At 38.7% G+C, this 21,426-nt stretch overlaps 1 protein-coding gene across 1 annotated transcript in view; it reads right to left on the bottom strand.

Annotated features, from left to right (window-relative positions):
• The window catches only part of LOC124590182, a gene marked incomplete at its 5' end in the record, with an annotated part of 284,887 nt that overhangs the window by 107,104 nt on the left and 156,357 nt on the right, over window positions 1-21,426 (bottom strand). Inside the window, 2 exons of the mRNA XM_047131633.1 lie at window positions 7,615-7,709; window positions 15,786-15,986. Of these exons, the coding sequence (XP_046987589.1) occupies window positions 7,615-7,709; window positions 15,786-15,986 (296 nt within the window). The remainder of the gene's footprint in view (window positions 1-7,614; window positions 7,710-15,785; window positions 15,987-21,426) is intronic.

The following is a 21,426-nucleotide window of genomic DNA, read 5'->3' on the forward strand; positions in this document are numbered from 1 at the left end:
GACGATAAAGCTTGGTTGTAATTTACATTGCACTGCTGTCTGCCATAAATTCCTCTTTTGTGCCACTCTCTTCATCTCAGAGTTGTACTTGCACCCAACATCTTTAATTATTTGTTGGATGTATTCCAACGTCCATCTGCCCCTACAGTTTTTATCCTATACAGCTCCCTCAAGTATCATGGAAGTTATTCGTTGATTTCTAAACACATGTTCTATCATCCTGTCCTTTCTTCTTTTCAATGTTTTCCACATGTTCCTATTCTCACTGTTTTTGTAGATGACCTCTTCATTTCTCATCTTGTCACTCCATCAAACTTTCATCGTCCTTCCATAGCACCTCATCTCAAATGCTTTGATTCTTCTTTTCTATTTTTGCTACTATCCATGATTCACTTCCATTCAATTGATGCTCCAAATGCACATTCTCAGAAATTTCTCACTCAAATGAAGGCCGCTGTTTGCTTTAAGTAGATTTCTTTTGGTCACTAATGCCCTCTTTAATTAACTGTGGCCAAATGGCTAAGTTTAGGAACCATGACTGTGTGAAATAATCATTTATATTTTTTTGCTACCAGTCACATTCATTTATTTTATTTTTAATTTAACCCATTGCAAGAAATTTCAAGCATATTTTGTTGATCGTCAGAAATTTATGTATACAGATGTTACTTAAAGATAAACTGTCTTAGTCTAAATTAACTTACAACTGTTTTGTTATCTTTTCTGCTGCTGGAGTATTTGGGAGGAGGAGTGGGCAGTGGGTGGCCATAATATGTCCATTGTTGTCTTCTGCTAGCCTGGAACTGTGCCTTGTTGTTGTGACTGATAATAAAGCAATTCCAAGGTCCCAAAGTTTCATCTACATTGTTGGTACACTAACAGAGCTGTTCATCAACATTACACTATTGCTCTGTGTCATCTAAAGTATTTAAGGTGTACTGTTTGCAGCTATGTAGAAACATTTGTGTAGTGAAAGTATGTAAAAATAGTGCTATATATGGAGTGCAATACTGCTACTCCTCCTCACTTTCATCATCATTTGGAGATATGGGAACAAAAACATCAAAGTGGTGTTTCTCTAAAGAGGTATCATATCATTGCTCAGTGTCATCCTGTTGAAAAGTAGCAAGGTGGGCTATCTCCACTTGCTCTAATACCACTCTTAATATAAATATTACTGCTCTACACAATACATATATCATGTATATAAGAAATATTAAAATTCTTATCTATGTTGTGTTTTTCAAAAACTTATTTATTCAATGTTTACTTTACATCTGATGACAACAACAATGTAAATAATTCATATAGAAATACAAAAATAAAGGAAAGGCAACCACTCACCTATAACAGATCAACACATGAAGTATAGAAACACATAACAGAAAACAGCATTCGCACTAGCTTTTGAGCACTTGCTATTTTTCTAACACTTCTAATAAAAGTACACACATTCACACAAGCAATGACACTCATATCCAAATGCACACTCCTGTGCCCATGGCAAGGCTTATTATTGATACTTGATTATTGAAAACAGTTGCCTCAACTGATGGAGGTGGGAAGGGGTTAGGGAAAGAATGAAGGAGAAGGTAGTGGGAAACAGCCAGGTCTTTGGGCAGATGGCTCCCCTGCTACACTACAAGATGAAAAGTGGAAGAAGGCAGTGCATGATCTAGAGAGAGAAGAAACGGTGTGGATGGAAGAGAGAAGAGAAATGTATGGTGAGGCAATGGAAAAGGTTAGTGGAAATTTAGGTCAGGGGTACTGCGTAGGATATGCTGGAGCAACAATTCCCATTTGCATCGTTCAGAGAAACTTCTGCTGGAACGGAGTATCCAAAAAGCATGATTAGTGAAGCAGCTGTTGAAGTCATCTGTACTATGGTGTACAGCACATTTAGCAACAAGATGGTCAAGCTTGCCACAGTTTGACAGTAGCCATTCACGCAAGTGTCATGCCCACACAGAATTCTGTACAGTAATTGCAGCATAGCTGATATATAACACAGCCGCTTTCATATGTGGCCCTGCCTTTTATTGTGTTGGAAATACCTGTGGCTGGACTGCGGTAGAAGGTGGTGGATGGGTGTATGGAACAAGTCTTGCACCTGGGCTGACCTAAAGAAAATTATCTATTGGGTGTAGGATTGGCAGCAGGACTAAAATAGGGATGGACAAAGATCTTCTGAGAGTTAGTGGGTGGTGGAAAACTACTTTGAGTGATGTAGGTAGGATTTTCAGTAGGACTTCCCTCACCTCAGAGCATAAAGAAAGGTAGTCAAAGCGCTGGTTTAGGATCTGGTTGAGTTTTTTCAAGGCCAGGGTAACACAGGGTGATTAGAGGAGTACTGGTTGGTGGCTGGCCAACAGGATTACTGGTGTCAAAGGAGCAGATGGCATGGGAGATCTGTTGATGGTTGAGTTCAGTAGGATATTGTCTGTCAGTAAAGGCTCTGGTAATATCATTGGTATATTTCAACAGCTCTTGCTTTCCACTGCAGATGCAATGTCCTTGAATGGTGAGGCAATAAGGAAAAGACATTCTGACATTACTGTATAGCCTTCTTTGTGGGCATGGAAAGCAACCAACTGTCTACTCACACGAATGGCCACTGCCAACTGTGGAAAACATCAAATTTGGCCATTCAGTTGTTGAATATGCTGCACTCCATGACAAAAGTGACTTCACAGCTGGGGAATTTGGATTCTCCCTTCCAGCTCAAGTTTCTCTGAACTATGTATATGGGTTCAGAATGAAATTTTCACTCTGCAGTGGAGTGTGCACTAATATGAAACATCCTGGCATATTAAAACTGTGTGCTGGACTGAGACTTGCACTTGTGACCTTTGCCTTTCCTAAGCAAGTGTCCAAGCAAGCATTAAAACAGTTTTAATCTACCAGGAAGTTCCACATTAGTGCACACTTCACTACAGAGTGAAAATTTCATTCTGGAACATACCCCAGGCTGTGGCTAAGCTATGTCTCCACAATAACCTTTCTTCCAAGAGTGCTACTCTTGCAAGTTTCACAGGAGAGCTTCTGTGAAGTCAGGAAGGTAGGAGATTAGGTACTGGCAGAAATAAAGCTGTGAGGACAGGTTGTGAGACGTGCTTGGGTAGCTCAGGTGGTAGATCACTTGCCCACAAAAGGCAAAGGTTTGATTCTCAGTGCAGCACACAGTTTTAATTTGCCAGGAAGTTTCATATGTAGATGGGAACTGTCACTTCAGAATATCTTGTGGTTTCGCAGTGCCCCTGGCCTATATCTCCAGTAACATTTTCCAACTGCCTCGCCGTATTTTTGCCTTCTCTCTTCTGTACACAGCACTCCTTTTCTGTCCAGATTGTCCACTGTCTTCTCCTACCACTCTCACCACCTCCTCCCACAATAGGCAGTATATATCTCTCTCTCCCTCCCCCTCTCTTCCTCTCTCTCTATCTCTATCTCTCCTACCCCCTTCTCCCTCTCAATCTTCACATTTCTCTATTTTCCCCCCTCCCATTCCCACTTCTCCCTCTTCCTATATCTCCTTTTACTCTAACCTCTGTACTCTTTTTGTCTTATTGTTCCAAAAACTTGCTCTTTCCTGCTACCACTCCAAGTGTCCTTCCCTGTACCCTCCCCACCTCCATCAGCTCAGGTAACTGCTTTCAATAACCTAGTATCAATAATCAGTCTTGCCATGGGCACTGGAGTTTGTGTTCATCTGTCTGTGAAGCTGTGTGTGTGAATCTGTGTACTTTTGTTGGAAACAGAGTGAATGCTAGAAAGCTAGTGTGAATTCTTTTTTCTGTTACGTGTTTCTATGCTGCATACAGTGAACTACTATAGGTGAGTTGTTGCCTTTCTCATATTTTATGTATTGCTCCATCCAGGAATTCAGACAGAAACATTTTAATGAAATATTCATAATTTATGAATCACTAATCCATGAGCACTTCAAAATTCAACAACATTAATAATTCTCTGATCTATGATTAACATTCGTTATCTGAAAGCCCTTATTTTCTTCTTTCCAAAGAAGTGTTTTCTGTAAAGTATTTATTTCAAAAGTTATCTCTAGTCAAAATTTATTTCATTGTAAGATTACTGCAATGTGTGGATCTCAAGAGTGTATTTGTTTCATGAATTTATTATCATAGTTTTGCAGAACTGATTTTTCTGATTCCAAAAATGTATAATTTTACGAGAATAACATGTCAGTTAATGAAATATTTTATTCAGAAAATTTAAATTTCCAGAAAATGTTGGTAGGCTTTTCTAAATCCCAGGACTACAGGTACATGTTCAAAATTTTCACATCATAAAACAGAAGTTATTAATTATATCAGTACAGAACACTTAGCCAATTTTAAATCAAATTAATTTACTGCCTAATGTGTATTAGTATACTCTACTTTTCCTGTCTTATTTTATTTTTTAAAATATAATAATTTTCTATTCAACCTATTTGTAGAAGCAGTGTTTACATAGACACTGAGCACAAAGCCACAGTCAATATATGGCAAGTTACAGTACAGGACAGTCAGACATATATTGTCAAACCACGTTTAGCTGCCATTAAATTAAGTTCCATGTCAGCTCAAGTCAGTCCATCCCATGTCACAAATTTTGTTATTTATGAACTGAAATTCAGTATTAACACTGTATACAGTCACTTTTTTAAATTTCCTTTTGAGCAGTTACTGAGTATGGACAAAATGTTATTGCAACTTGTTAAATTCTGTTAGTTGTCATTAAGTCTATGTAAGTTTACTGATCCGTCATCATACCAGTATGAAGCTTACTATTTAACAGCTGATCATCGCCAATACAGACACAGAAAATAACAGGAAATGAAAATCTGTTTCATAGGTATTGTGTGAAGTTATTTTAAGTTCATTCAAAACTCTTAGCAACTGCAATAAGAGTTTAGACACACAGGAACACTCCTAAGGAAACTGATTAACAGGTCACTAAACTTACAATACCTCACATTTTTAAATAATGCTAGATATTAATATTAATCATAATTAATTGAAGGAATGAGTGTGTATTAATTTCTAAAGTGCATATACTTCATTCCTTACTGACTGACAACTCTTCTCTGCATTACAGTCTTCAGGAATGTCAAAAGCTGTATGAATTTGTAATAATAAAATGCTCAGATAAAATTAACAATGCATTAATTTATTCTACTTATTAGGTAATGAAATTATTACTAAACTTACAAGTTGAAAATTTTATAGCAAAGAGAAGTCTTGCACTTGTTATTAAATACTGAATACATATGAAATAATATGCAATAAAAATTTTAAAATTTTGTTATCTCAAGTAGTTGCAGTTTCAAATGTGGTAAAATTACAGCTGACACTGGCATTAACACATGAAGGCTATACTTTTATCAAATGGAAGGTCACCACTCAACATGTGACTGATCAATTACATTAAATTTGTAAATTTAGGAAATTGAGTTCATGCTCACTGTTCAATGTCAAGATTTAGTCATCAGCAAGTAAGAAGTGAAACAGCTCTTCTTGATTCCCAAGTTCTGCCTAAGCTAATATTTCATGAAACCATGAAACACCATTAAACAGCAAATATTCTGTATCAAGTTCGTCTGTAGTTAGTCTTGTTAGAAGAAGGAGGGGGGGGTGGGGAGGGTGGGGGTGGGGGGGGTGGGGGGGGGGGGGGGTGGGAGATAGAGAGTGATGTGTTGGCAAATGTGTCAACACCTTGTAGATATAGGAGGCCGAAATGCATGCTATCTAACGCAGACGGGCGTGAATTCTGGAACAGGATAAGTAGTGAATTCTAATAAGAAAAGTATGCAGCTCCTCGAATACTTAACTTTTATCTATCCTTGTTGTGAATACAGCATTCTTGATGAGACATTTCATACAATAACTATCAAACTATGTAAGGCTAATGGCGCCTTGCTAGGTCGTAGCCATGGACTTAGCTGAAGGCTATTCTAACTGTCTCTCGGCAAATGAGAGAAAGGCTTCGTCAGTGTAGTCGCTAGCAAAGTCGTTGTACAACTGGGGCGAGTGCTATCCCGTATCTCGAGACCTGCCTTGTGGTGGCACTTGGTCTGCGATCACACAGTGGCGACACGTGGGTCCGACATGTACTAAATGGACCGCGGCCGATTTAAGCTACCACCTAGCAAGTGTGGTGTCTGGCGGTGACACCACAGAGAGAGTAGTTAACATAAAAGTTACCAGAAGAAATATCTGAGATCCTTGAGAAAAAGCAGTTGAGTCCTTCAAGATGTCATTTGTTAGTGAACTGTATAAGACATGGAATTAGTAGATCATTCAGATTTACGAATGCATTTTCACTCTCGAATTGAGTGTGCACTCATCTGAGCTTCCTGCAGATTAAAACTGTGTACCGGACTGGGACTCAAGGCTGTGACCTTTGCTTTTTGTCTGCAAGTAGTATGCCAAACAAGCTATCATAGGTATTAATTTTTGAGGTATGGGAGTTTATCAGGTGTTGGCCCCTTCAATTTATGTTGCAACATGATTTCAGTTGGTTACCTCTGTTAATTTTGTACGTAAAATCATTATGGATTTTCTTTTGAAATAATGTTTGTATGTAAAAATAATAAAAAGAAAAGATTATGCATGAGATCTTGTCATATCCAAAAACCACTATTAAAAATCCTTTAAATTTATTTTTCCTAATCACACAAAACTATAATGTTTCCAATAACAATTCCATTTTACGAAATAATTTCTATAAATTCAAATTATTACAACAGTTCATGTAAATTACTGTGCTGAATTATCTTTGCTCACTAATTATATGTTTCGACAGCATTGCGTTAAGAGTTTTGGCAAGAGTTGTACTGTACAAGCAGATGTGGTGCAAGGACAAGCTGAAGTATGATGCTGTATGAGCACAGATGTAATAAGTCGGAAGTTGGAGCTTTATTGAATTCAATGTCATCTGATACAATAAGAAACAGTAAATAAAATGATATGCTTATCAAAAATGGAAATTGAAGATAAATCATAAGATTGTTGGTTAAACTGTATACAAAACAAATAAACAAATCAATCATCGTAGTCTAATAAAATAATTACAATGAACTTTCATTGAGAGCAACTATCCAAAACATAACATTTATCTCCTCGTTTTCACTTAACTTATTTTGATGTAAATTGCAATTATAATTGAATATCAATCAATTTAGTAGTCAAGAACTGTAAAGTGAAGCATTTCACCAAGCACAACTCACAACCAAGCCTTACAGCAGCACTTCAGTCAGTATCTCAATTCCTACCTTCCAAACTTCACAACATAGAGACAATCTTGTAGGCATTTCTGTTCAATATCTCTTCTTCCAGAAGTGCTTTTCCTTAATGATATGCAGTAGAACATCTGTGAATTTGGAATGTGGGAGAAGAGGTACTGGTGGGAGTGGAGCTATGAGGGAGGGTTGTGTGTCAAGTTTGGATATCTCAGTCAGAAGAGTACTTGCGAATGAAAGGCAAAGATCTCAGGTTTGAGTCCCAGTTCTGGCACATAGTTTTAATCTGGTAGGAATTTTCATTTGGATTTATATTGGGAATTGTACTGTATCAAAATACTTGAACAAATTTTATGAAAATTAGGGTGCACCTGATGATGTTGACTTCCATCAGGCCTAATCCATGACTGAGAAGACTGCTGATATCGGAAGGTCCTTCTTGCTCTCTGTGAGTCAACAGCATTTTCTGAAAAAAAAAGAGAGAGAGAATAAGTGTGCATAAATGTAAGCATGAAAACGACATGCTGTAACTCTTCTCTACAACACAATCTAAAGAGTTTTATTTTTTCCATAAATGCATGTCAACCTATTATGAACGTGGAATTTTTTTCTGGATTCATTTGATGTTTGTTGCCTGTAAGGACTCCAAATACTGGAACAAAACTGTATAATTGGTTGCAGTAGGGTTTTGTACATGATTTCCTTTACAGATTCATTGCATTTCCCCCGACACAGACGAATGAAGTTGAGGCTTCCATTTGCTTTACTTAATACTGATTTCATGTGATTGTTACATTTCATATCATTTCTTTGTGTTAGTCCTAAATACTTATATAATGTGACATAGTTTAAAAGTTCACCACTAATCTTGTAATCAAATATTATACAGGACTTTCTCTTTGTAACAGGCTTCATCTCACGTTTTTGCACATGTAAAGACTGCTGTCATTCATTACATCAAACAGAAATATTGTAGAAGTATTTCTGGAATTCCTTACCACCATCTAATAACAATATTTCCCTTAGAACAGGATCATCATTTCCACCCATTACAATATACTGGGTTCTATTAAATAAATATTCCTCAACATATATTTGTGAAGGTATTCCATATGATTGTGTCTTTGTCAGTACCAGGTGCTTCCACAAAGTGAGTCACCCTGGGGCCATCAACAGTAAACAAAACACAATTTAATTGAAAGATTTATCAGGACAGAAACAAGAAGTGTTGAGATATTATTCAACATATTCACCACTAGTCTCCAGACATTTGTCATACCATGGGACCAACTTTTGTATCCCTGTGTTTCAGAAGTCTACAACCTGGGGTTGGAACCAATGTGTAACAATTGTTTCTATCTCTCTGTCCATCTGAAAATGCTGAATCTGAACAGGCAGGAATTTCTTGGGGTTTCAGAACAGCTGGATATCACTGGGAGGGAGGTCCAGGCTCTAGAAAGGATAATCAAACACTTCCCAGCCGAACATCTGCAGGAGCTCTGTTGTGTTGAACCATGTGTAGCAAAGTGTTACCATGCAGCAAGACAACACCAGCACTAATCATACTACACTGCTTGTTCTGAATAGTCTGTTGCAATTTCCAGATTCCAGAATGAAATTTTCACTCTGCAACAGTGTGTGTGTGCTGATATGAAACTTCCAGGCAGATAAAAACAGTGTGCCGGACCAAGACTCGAAAGGCAAAGGTCCCGAGTTTGAGTCTTGGTACGGCACGCAGTTTCAGTCTGCCACGAATTTTCAATTTCCACATTGTTTTGCAGTAATGCTTAACATTAACTGTCTCACACCTAGTCAGGAATTCGATGAAGAGAAGTCCCCCATCTGTCCCATAATACTGAACACAGCACTTTCCACACTGAAAAAGTCTGCTCGAATTTCATTTTGCAGGACAGCCAATGTGACACCAATGGATTGACTGCTGCTTGGTTTCTGGGTTATTGTATGCAACCCATGTCTCATTGTTTGTGATGATGCAGTCAGAAGCTTGTCACTGTCATCATGCTAACGCTGCAGACTAACCAAAGCTGCCCCCAAGTGGTTTGTTTTGTGTTCTGGAGACAGTTGCTTAGGCACCCATTTAGCAACAACAGAGACTCCATGACAATTTCATGCAAGAAGGAGTGGAACTGACTGCAGAGTTCTAAGATTGTGAATCAATGATTCTTCATAATGTGTACCCACGCAAGCTCCATGTGCAGAACATGAGAAGGAACAGCATGCTTTCTAAATTCTCCATACACCATTAGTAAGTCTGCTTTTTCAGCATTGGTAAATACCACTTCTCACATACCTTCCTTTTTGAGCTACCACAAAGTAACTGACAAGTAAGATACAATGCAATCAGTATACAATACAGAAAACAAACATCAAAGCCTCAGAACCACGCAGTTGAATGGAGCCAACAACTGTCCAAATTTCCACCGTGTTCTACTAGGAGCAACATGTGGTATCAGCACGATGGGTGTTTAGTGCATAGTGAACATCTACTAGATCTTGTCTTCAATGATTGTTTCCAAATCAGTTGTCTGGATGAAAGGCACTTGCTCCTTAACTGGTCCATTCAGCAGATTTGACACCATTAGATTTTTTCCTAGGGAAAGTTGTTTTCGCAGACACACTGATTCTACTAGGTAATATGAAATGAAGTATTCTGATGACATGTTAGAACATAAAGATCATTTTGTAAGAACAAACATCAGTGGGTGAAGGAAGTACAATGATCTTTATATATTAAAAATTTTAACCCTCAGATGGACAGGCCTACGTATAAAGTTCGCCAACCACAAATAACACTGTCTCGCACTTTTCCACTGCTGTTTTACAATTGTGAGCTTATACCTAATCCTTCCTTATTGCTTCAGCTAACACAGTGATAGGTTGTCTTGTCATACATCTAAGAGAGCAGCTTACAACTTGCTGATTTCAAGTTCCAATTGGCTAACAACTTCTTCCGATCTATGAAAATAATAGAAAATTTCCGTTCAGTTAATGTGAAGCTGACAATCTTTAAAGAACATGCATTATTTTAATATGTATTAAAACATAAAAGAAGTTAAAAAATGTACCATGCTCACTAAAGAATCAGTGTCTATGTAGAACACTGGCCACAACACCTCTGATAGAGGGAAATATTCCATGTGGGAAAAATATATCTAAAAACAAAGATGATGTAACTTACCAAATGAAAGCATTGGTATATTGATAGAGACACTAACAAACACAAACACACACACAAAATTCAAGCTTTTGCAACCCACAGTTGCTTCATCAGGAAAGAGGGAAGGAGAGGGAAAGACGAAAGGATGTGGGTTTTAAGGGAGAGGGTAAGGAGTCATTCCAATCCCGGGAGCTGAAAGACTTACCTTAGGGGGAAAAAAGGACAGGTATACACTCGCACACACACACATATCCATCCGCACATATACAGCCACAAGCAGACATATGTAAAGGCAAAGAGTTTGGGCAGAGATGTCAGTCGAGACGGAAGTACAGAGGCTAAGATGTTGTTGAATGACAGGTGAGGTATGAGTGGCGGCAACTTGAAATTAGCGGAGGTTGAGGCCTGGTGGGTAACGGGAAGAGATGATATATTCAAGGGCAAGTTCCCATCTCCGGAGTTCTGATAGGTTGGTGCTAGTGGGAAGTATGCAGATAACCCGGACGGTGTAACACTGTGCAAGATGTGCTGGCCATGCACCAAGGCATGTTTAGCCACAGGGTGATCCTCATTACCAACAAACACTGTCTGCCTGTGTCCATTCATCTGAATGGGCAGTTTGTTGCTGGTCATTCCCACATAGAAAGCTTCACAGTGTAGGCAGGTCAGTTGGTAAATCACGTGGGTGCTTTCACACATGGCTCTGCCTTTGTTCGTGTACACCTTCCGGGTTACGGGACTGGAATAGGTGGTGGTGGGAGGGTGCATGGAACAGGCTTTACACCGGGATCAGTTTCAAGGGTAGGAGCCAGAGGGTAGGGAAAGTAATTAACCTTTCCTCCAAACCTCTCTCCCAATCCGAAGCCTCTGTCCTATCCAAAGGCCTCACCTTCAGCCCTACTCCCAGATTCAACCAAACAGCCCTCGTCAAAGATTTACTGTCCTACACTCGTACTCTCTGCTGGAAATGTCACTTTGCCACGAAGAAAAATAATCCTAATCCTACTCCTAATGACCCAACTCCCCAAGACACTATCCAAATTGAACCCTGCCTGGAAAAGTTCCGTCCTCTGTCACAGCGGGACCCACCTCCTCTTCCTCAAAATCATCCTCTCCAAACCTTCCAGGAATTTCTCACTTCCAGCCTTGCCTCTCAATCCTTCTTGAAAAACCTTAATCCTACTCCCACCACCACCACAGCTGAATCCCAGGCTATCCGTGATCTGAAGCCTGACCGATCCATCGTCGTTCTTCCGGCGGACAAGGGTTCCACGACCGTGGTACTTGACCGTTGGGAGTATGTGGCTGAGGGACTGCGTCAGCTTTCAGACAATACTACATACAAAGTTTGCCAAGGTAATCCCATTCCTGATGTCCAGGCGGAGCTTCAAGGAATCCTCAGAATCTTAGGCCCCCTGAAAAACCTTTCACCTGACTCCATCAACCTACTGACCCCTCCGACACCCCACACCCCTACCTTCTACCTACTTCCTAAAATTCACAAACCCAATCATCCCGGCCACCCCATTGTAGCTGGTTACCAAGCCCCCCCCCCCCCCCCAAGAATGTATCTCTGCCTACGTAGATCAACACCTTCAACCCATAACCCATTACATCAGTCTCCCATCCTTCATCAAAGCAACCACTTTCACGAACGCCTGGAATCCTTACCCAATCTGTTACCCCCGGAAACCATCCTTGTAACCATTGATGTCACTTCCTTATACACAAATATTCCGCACATCCAGGGCCTTGCTGCGATGGAGCACTTCCTTTCACGCCATCACCTGCCACCCTACCTAATACCTCTTTCCTCATTACCTTAGCCAGCTTCATCTTGACTCACAACTTCTTCACTTTCGAAGGCCAGACATACCAACAATTAAAGGGAACAGCCATGGGTACCAGGATGGCCCCCTTGTACACCAACCTATTTAGGGGTCACTTAGAGGAAGCCTTCTTGGTTACCCAGGCCTGCCAACCCAAAGTTTGGTACAGATTTATTGATGACATCTTCATGACCTGGACTCACAGTGAAGAAGAACTCCAGAATTTCCTCTCCAACCTCAACTCCTTTGGTTCCACCAGATTCACCTGGTCCTACTCTAAATCCCATGCCACTTTCCTTGACGTTGACCTCCATCTGCCCAATGGCCAGCTTCACACATCTGTCCACATCAAACCCACCAACAAGCAACAGTACCTCCATTATGACACCTGCCACCCATTCCATATCAAACAGTCCCTTCCCTACAGCCTAGGTCTTCATGGCAAACGAATCTGCTCCAGTCTGAATCCCTGAACCATTAAACAAACAACCTGAAAACAACTTTCGCATCCCGCAACTACCCTCCCGACCTGGTACAGAAGCAAATAACCAGAGCCACTTCCTCATCCCCTCAAATCCAGAACCTCCCACAGAAGAACCCCAAAAGTGCCCCACTTGTGACAGGATACTTTCCGGGACTGGATCAGACTGAATGTGGCTCTCCAGCAGGGATACGACTTCCTCAAATCCTGCCCTGAAATGAGATCCATCCTTCATGAAATCCTCCCCACTCCACCAAGAGTGTCATTCCGCCGTCCACCTAATCTTTGTAACCTCTTGGTTCATCCCTATGAAATCCCCAAACCACCTTCCCTACCCTCTGGCTCCTACCCTTGTAACCGCCCCTGGTGTAAAACCTGTCCCATGCACCCTCCCACCACCACCTACTCCAGTCCTGTAACCTGGAAGGTGTACACGATCAAAGGCAGAGCCATGTGTGAAAGTACCCACGTGATTTAACAACTGACCCGCCTGCACTGTGAAGATTTCTATGTGGGAATGACCAACTTAATTACAACCCATAACTAGCGATACTTTTGTATTGTTTCACTGCTCAGTGTGTTTGCAGTTTGCTGCAGTTTTCTGATGGTTATTCATGCAAGCAGACAGCTGGTTATTTGTCATGGCCACAAAGAATTCTGTACAGTAACTCCAGCATAACTGATATACAAAATGGCTGCTTTCAGATGAGGCCCTGCATTGTAGAGGTTAGTAAATGCCTGTGACACCCCCCCCCCCCCCACCTCCCATGCAGGAATTCCCTCTCTCTCTCTCTCTCTCTCTCTCTCTCTCTCTCTCTCTCTCTCTCTCTCTCTCTCTCTCTCTCTCTCTCTGTCCATCCTCCCCCCTCATTTCACATCTCTCCCTTTCTCTATTCCCTTCCCATCTTGCCTTTCATCTCCATCTTCCTCTCCTTTCCTCCTCCCCCCACCCCCAATCATCTCTCTACCTCCTATATTCTCTACCCTCTGCAGTTCTTTCATCATGTTATGCAGCTGCTGAGTCATCTGTCAAAAGACCTGCCTCACACTATCCCACTACCCTATCGTCAACTTGTGCGTCCTTCCCTAGCCCCTCCCCATCTCAATCTGACAAGACAACTGCTATCGATAACCAACAGTCAGTCTCACTGTAGCCATAGGAATGTGTATTTAGATATCTGTATGGTTATGTGTGTGAATGTGTGTACTTCTACTAGAGAAAGGGCAAGAGCACGAAAGCTAGTATAAATACTGTTTTATATGTGACACCCACCAGTTTGTTATAGGAAAGAGTTGCCTTTCCTATATTGGCTTTACGGATGTGACTAGTCTTAGAGATCTGATGCCTATTTATTTTGACATCCAAGCTTCATGAACAAGATATCAATGACCAACAACATTTCACAAGTTTCACATATGGTGCACGAACTGGCTAGTTCCCTGCTTACCTTTGAGAACACTGTCAGCAGCTAAATAATACTGATATGGCACAACTGCCCTTTCTATGCAGCATTGTGCACAGGTTGCATAAAGGTTCGAGTCACAGATTGTATAAAGGCTTGAGTCATTAGTCACCAGAGAGCAAACACCACAAAAGATCAATATTTTATCTTCTGCACTGGAGGCTGCATCTGCAATATCCACCAAGGACCACTAATGACTTAAGCTCTACTGCACCGTGTTAAACCGAACCAAGCAACAAAGCAATTTCATAACGACAACAGTATTTTATACACCTAAGCAAAATAATCACATAGGTTGTATTGTAGGCAAATACTATTTTGTTTTAATGAGTAATTAAAGATTTTTTTAAAATCAAAAACACCCAAAAAACATTTTTTTTTTCCAATATAAAATTCCTACTTTTCTCAATGTTCAATCAGTAACACCCCAACTATAAATTCAGGTTGCATGTTATAAATTCTCTTCACATTTTATATTTCAGAGTTACGTGGTACCTAGCATGGAGAGGAAGTCTAAGACAATACTGGAGAAGATTCTTTTAATGGTAATGTCTTTTCTATATTTAATTTAATCTTTATTGTCTTCACTTGTCTCATCAAGGCACCAGCTGATTTATTTAACAGAATAGTCTCATTAGCGGAGTCATTACACTATCATTCATTTCCGCATGGGACGTAACTGATTGTAATGAAGTATGTGATTTAAGTGTCATCTCTGATATTCTCTTTTCAAGTTATTCCCTGCTATAGTGGCTTTCTCACCTGGAAAAATTACTGACATGGTCCTTGATCATTCACCAGCACTCATCTGTATATTTAGGAATATGTATGTTACTCTTACAGTGCTTTCCATGATTGCTTTTGTGAAATTGATGTCTTGGTTACTCTACCACTATAGAACACATGGTTTTTACTGAAAAGTTAAGAACTTTCTTTACATCTTCTGTAGTAACTTCAGAAGGTCAATCTTTTGAGATATTCCTGAAAGAATTTAAGTTACCTGTTACTGACCCTTTGATGGAAGTCCATAAGTTGCATTTCTGAGTCTGCTTATCTTTAATAGCTGCATCCTGTTCAGAAGATCTTTTTCCCATGAATATTAACCAATGCATGCTGCCTACTTCACTCTGCATAATGGACTACTTATGCTACAGATAATCACTAAGCACAGGATAAAAGAACTAACAGCTCTGTAAATATGCACATATGAAATGTTCCCACAATTGTGCCTGGAAATGAAATCATCTGCAGATAATGTGAAATTGTTTGCTATGCTGTCACAGATTTATGGAAACTGACTGGATATTCAAATCTTTCCCATTTTAAGGCTATGGGAACATAAACCACACTTGATCTTTCAAATGCTGATAGAATAATATACAGCTACAAACTGAACATATATCATATTGTGCTGTTAGATATTTCCACAGCTGTTTCTGCATTTGAAAGCATATTTCAGTCATATCCTTCCCATTGTCACTTTATATTAATCATACATTTGAATTCTGTGTGGATCCATGAGAGCTGCTAGATATTTTTGATGAGTCCTGATCTGGCATCCAGTTTTGACATATCTTTTCTTATTACTTACTGCCTGTTGCATCCAAGAATTGCTATTTCTCTTTCCATGGCCATCACTTATTGCATCATCTTCATCAGCTTGTATTTCTGTAGAGAGAGGATCTTGTTGAGCCACTGAAGGAACAGGCCAAAAGACAACTGACACCAGCACTTGACCACCAGCCAAGTTTCCAGACAATGGTAATGCCTTCTGTACAACCCAGGTATCGCCCTGAAACGATTAAAGACAATGAAAAATTCCAAAATTTATTAGTGTAAGAAGAGAATAGTTCTTACTTAGTACAGATATTAAAAAACCTTTGTTTAGCAAGATGGTTCTCAGAGTACATAATAGAACAATGGAAGCCAAAACACTTAAAAGAATTATTAATCATACATTAAGGGTACCTTGTCACTTTCAATCTCATGATGATTCCAATTAACTTACTTTAGCCCTTGCAAATTTTAATTTTTATTGTTCTGCTTCAACATCAAGCAAGATATGTTGAATACAAAGGTACTGTCTGTGGTACAAGCCTGTGACTGGGCCTTTGGCATGACTGCAGGTAGAGTACAGCCTTTCTTCATTGGGGCACTAGAAGGGGGAGAATGCTGGGCCCATTATCCCAGCTGCCTTTTGTCCTCAGGAAAGATCTTTGATACTCATTTGATAACATGCTGAGTGGGCTCAGGGACATCCTGGAGGAACTGTAACAAGGAAAATTCCTCACCCCTATCCGGGACGCAACCCAGGGCCTCTATGGCTGGAGTCTTGAGTCTAGTGCTCTACCTGCTAGAGCACTGCGGCCATATATTTTGAGTATACAGTTATAAAAGTGCTGGGTTTCATAGCTGGCCAATACTTACTTTTAGAAGGCAAAATTCTAACAGTCATTATTCTGTTACACTCAGTTCCTCTATTGACACCTTCAAGCACTCATCAAATCAATGTTTTCTACTTGATATCTGGCAACTGTAATCAGTCTGTATCTGCAGGAGCTCTTCATTCTTAGGAAGCTGTTGTCCTCTCAGCAAAATTTTCACTTGTGGGAACAACATAAAAACCACAACTGAAAAAAATACATCTACATCCATTCTCCAGAAACCAATATTAGGGTTTCTTCCCCATTCCATTCACATACAGAGTGCATAATGAATGACTGCTTAGATGTCTTCAAGACATGTACTGTAATAAGTCTAATCGTGTCTTTGCATACACTACAGATAAGGAGCAGTTTTACATTCCTAGATTCTTCTCTTAATAATGGTACTCTAAAGTCTGTAAGTAAGATTAAACAATATTATGAAAAGGATACATTGCCACTCACTGTAAACACGACATATCAAGTTGCAGACATCACAACGAAAAGAATGTTACACAATGAACTTTCCACCAAAGCCTTCATTACCTGACTGCATTCCTCCTATTCTAACAATGAAACAAAGTGACACAAAGTATGCCACTTTCTTTACCTATGGTCGAGTCTATAAAGTCATTTCACGGGAGCACTCACTTCTTGCTTTATAATTTAGGTGGTGCTTTGTGGTAAGAAGCCTAGGTTTCACCATTCGTGAAGGCAAGGTGAGCCAGTTTTGAATTTTTGGTGTTCTTTTACATCCCACCTGTGAATGCTGTATGATCCTTAGTCAATAAATGTGGTGCCCACAAAGAAACCCTTTATTTTACTGTCATCTTGCAGAATGATGTGAGATACACAGTCATCGATTCCAGTGGCATCCATCACACCACACTAGTCTTCCTACATAACAAGATAATCTTAAGTGACACATAAAATATGGTATGTACAGTCTCCTCCAAACATTGAGGATATTTCCTCAATGCAATGCCGCCCTAAATAAATGAATAAATAAATAAATAAAGCACTACAGTTTTATTTCCTCCATTGAAACACTTGTTCAATAACTAAAGCAAAACTGATTGAAGTTTGGATCCAAGGCAGTAGTGCTTATTACATGAATAACAGGTTGTGATTAACCAACTCCTTTAATAATGGATAATAAAGGTCATATTTCTCTCTAGTGCTGTAGATATGGACTTCACCGTTCTTCTCGAAATGTATTGAATGATTTATGATGAATTTCATTAGCAATTATACACATATATAAGCTCAGTGGGTGAGTAACACATATTATTCTTATTGCTCACTTTTGTGCAATAAATACCTCCTTTCTGAAAGGTGCACTATCTCAGAAAATTATTCCACACAACATTATTAAATGGAAAGATGTTAAATATGTCAGAAGGTTAATTAATTTGTTTGCAAGACTAGCAGTTACACAAACAGCAAAACAAGCTGAAGTTTATTGTTTAAGAAGATCAATAATATGCTCCTCCCACTTGAAGTTTCCATCAATTAAGTTGACCCAAAAATTTGGATCATTCAACCCTATTTACTGGCTCCTGCTCATGGGCTATATCAATTGTTGGTATAACTGTATTTGTTGTAAAGAACTGAATACACTGTGTATTTTTTCAAAATTTAGGGAGAGTCAATTTTCTGAGAACAACTTTATAATTCTTTGGAAGATATCATTTACCATCTCTGACAATGCTTTCTCTCTGATTTTTTTTATAATACTAGTATTGTCTGCAAAACAAAAGTAGCAATTTTGCTCATTGATTGTTAAGTCGAAGGTCTTTCACACATTTTAGGAAGAAGAGTAGACCCAAAACTGAGCCCTGTGGAACTCCTTATGTGATTTCTTTCTGGTCACTAAAAGTTTCTACCCTTCAAATACTGTTTGAATTTCTGAATGAAATAGGAGATGAGGTACTGGCAGAAGTAAAACTGTGAGGATGGGGCGTGAGTCGTGCTTGGGTAGCTCAGTAGGTAGAGCACTTGCCTGCGAACAGCAGAAGTCTCGAGTTCAAGTCTTAGCCTGGCACACAATTTTAATCTGCCAGGAAGTTTCACTGTTTGAATTATTCAGTACAACTTTTGGCATTCTGTTTTTAAAAATGATTCAATACAGCTGAGTGTAAACACACCAGTTTCATAAAACTTGACTAACATGATGTACACAGTCAAACATTTTATTATTTAAGACCTGTAAAATTTGTAACATTTGATGAGTATTGTATAAATACAACTCTCGGTTGAACAGCCATTCTGGAATCCAAAATTCAATAGGCTAAGTTATTTCTACTTATGTATGAGACTATTCATGAGTACGTTATTTTTTTCAAATATTTTGGAAATACATATTAGTAAGGAAACTGGACAATAACTATTTACGTCTGTCTTGTCACTTTTCTTATTAATTGCACATTTGCACATTTTAACCTGTGTGGGAAATTCCTTGTGCCAGTGATGCATTACATATGTCACTATGGGCATTACTTATTAAGCTATAACAACTTTTCAGAATTATGTTTGAAATTCCATCAACACCACATGAGCTTTTGTTTTTTAGACTTTTTAGAATTCTATTAATTTCAGTGAAGGATGTTGGTGTCACTTCTAATTGCTTGAAGTTCTGTGGAATGACTTTTTTTATATATTCTCCTGCTTTTCAACTGAATTATTAATTTGTGCTGCTGCATTTAAAAAGTGATTGCTAGAAGTACCTGCAACTTGTGAATTATTGTGAATTATCAGTCACAGCATTATCATTTGGTTTAATTGTCATGGTATCTTGTACACAGTCTGGGTGTCCTGTCTCCCATTTGACAATATCCCATAGAATTTTAATCTTGTTATCTGCATTATTTATTTCGGAATGTGTATACTTCTGGGCATTTCCTTAAAATACTACAGCATTTTTTTGTAGTACGAAAGTAATGTCAGATCTTGACTTACTTTGGCCTTCCTCTTACAAGAGATTTAAATTCCCTTACTTACCTATGACTTACTTCTTTTTTTAGTTATCTTCTGGAAAACTTCTTATGAAAGAAACTTTCAAATATTGACACAAATTTACCATGGAATAAATTGGTTCTGATATTAGTATTTCTTCCTGTATATACTTCATCCCATACAACATCTTTTAACTTAGTCTTAAAACACTGTACCCTATTCTCTTTGATAAGCCTCACTGCTTTGTGTGTCTGGGCTGTAAAGATTCCATACTGTTTATTTCCCTTAACTGTGTCGTGATCAGATAGTTCATTAACAACTGCGTGCACATTAATTGTTTCAGCCTGAGCACTATCTGTAAAAATGTCATCAATCAGTGTCCAATTAATCTCTAGTGTCTCACCAATTTCCTGCTTCTTCTGAACTCAATATCCTATCACTTAGTAACATGGTGAAGGGCTGCAAAGAACACCAGCAGGATTGCACTGATGAACAGAGCTGGAGACAGAAGTAGGTTTTGCTTCTGCCAGTGTGTCTGAAAGTAGACATGGTGGACAGTCATACAACTGCATCCATCCACAATACTGGCAACTAGAAAAGGAGGCATGATGTTTATATAAACCCATTGTGAATTGTGGTTTACTTGTCTTATAATGCACATAATCTAAATCATTTGATTCAGGTACAGGAGACACATCAAAATGTGGTAAAATTTGATGTTAACAAATAGCATCATAATCATAACACAATTTTGTTATCTAACATACAATAAAATCTGACACTTAATTACCCCTTGCTCAAATTATCATTTCATCCTCAATGAATTCTTCTATTGAATAGCAGCATTTCTCCCACAGAATCTGTTGTAATCTCGTTTTTAAAATTTATGGCTTCATATTAAATATGTTTTTGTCCATTAACTTGTTATGTATTGTTATTGCCATATATTGTGGAGTCCGTGCATATAATTTCAACAAGTGTATGGGTTGCATAAAATTATTTTTATTTCTTGTGTTATATGTATCATTAAAATTATTCTCCTTTTTGTCTGCTGTGTAGGAAGATTACAATTTTATAAAAGTATATGGAGGGAAGAGGGAAGAGTTAGGACTTGTAGTTTCTGAAATAATGGGCAACAAGACTCCGTTTGTTGTGCAATACACATGTATCAGACAATTTTCTTTTGCAGTTTCAGTATTCGAGATACACTACTTGAACTTCCACAGAAAGTTATCCCATATCTAATGACAGATTCAAAATAACTATGATAGGCAACTTTTTGCGTACTTAAGTCAATGGGATTTGCTAGTATTTGCATTGCAAATGCAAAACTGCTTGGTTTATTTGATAGGTAGTCAATATGTGTATTCCAGCTTAAGTTCTTGTCAACAATTAGTCCCAGGAATTTGACCGTGTCAACTTCTTTCATAGGTTGATTCTTATGCTGTATTTTAAGTTTCACACATTTTGAATGTTTGGCTTTGAAATGTACCATATGGGTTTTTGCAGCGTTCAATTTCAATCCATTTAACTGGAAACAGTTTTCTAAGGTATCCCGTGTACTTACAATGGAGCTCAGAATTTTTCCTGCATCGTCATCTTCAATTAAAACAGAAGTATCATCTGAAAACAGAACTGACGGGGAATTTATATTTGTGGGTAAACCATTTATGTAGAATAGGAACACAATTGGCCGCAATGGAGAACTGAGGCACACCTTATAATATTGTACTCCATTTAGAATAGTAATTCACTGCATCTATAGTGATAGCTATTCTTTGTTTTCTGTTGTGTAAGTGTGATGTTAGCCAATTTAGAGCATTGTCCCTAATCCCGTATTTGTCTAATGTGTGG

The sequence above is a fragment of the Schistocerca americana genome, chromosome 1 (genome assembly GCF_021461395.2).
Source record: "Schistocerca americana isolate TAMUIC-IGC-003095 chromosome 1, iqSchAmer2.1, whole genome shotgun sequence".
NCBI classification, from domain to species: Eukaryota; Metazoa; Arthropoda; class Insecta; order Orthoptera; family Acrididae; genus Schistocerca; species Schistocerca americana.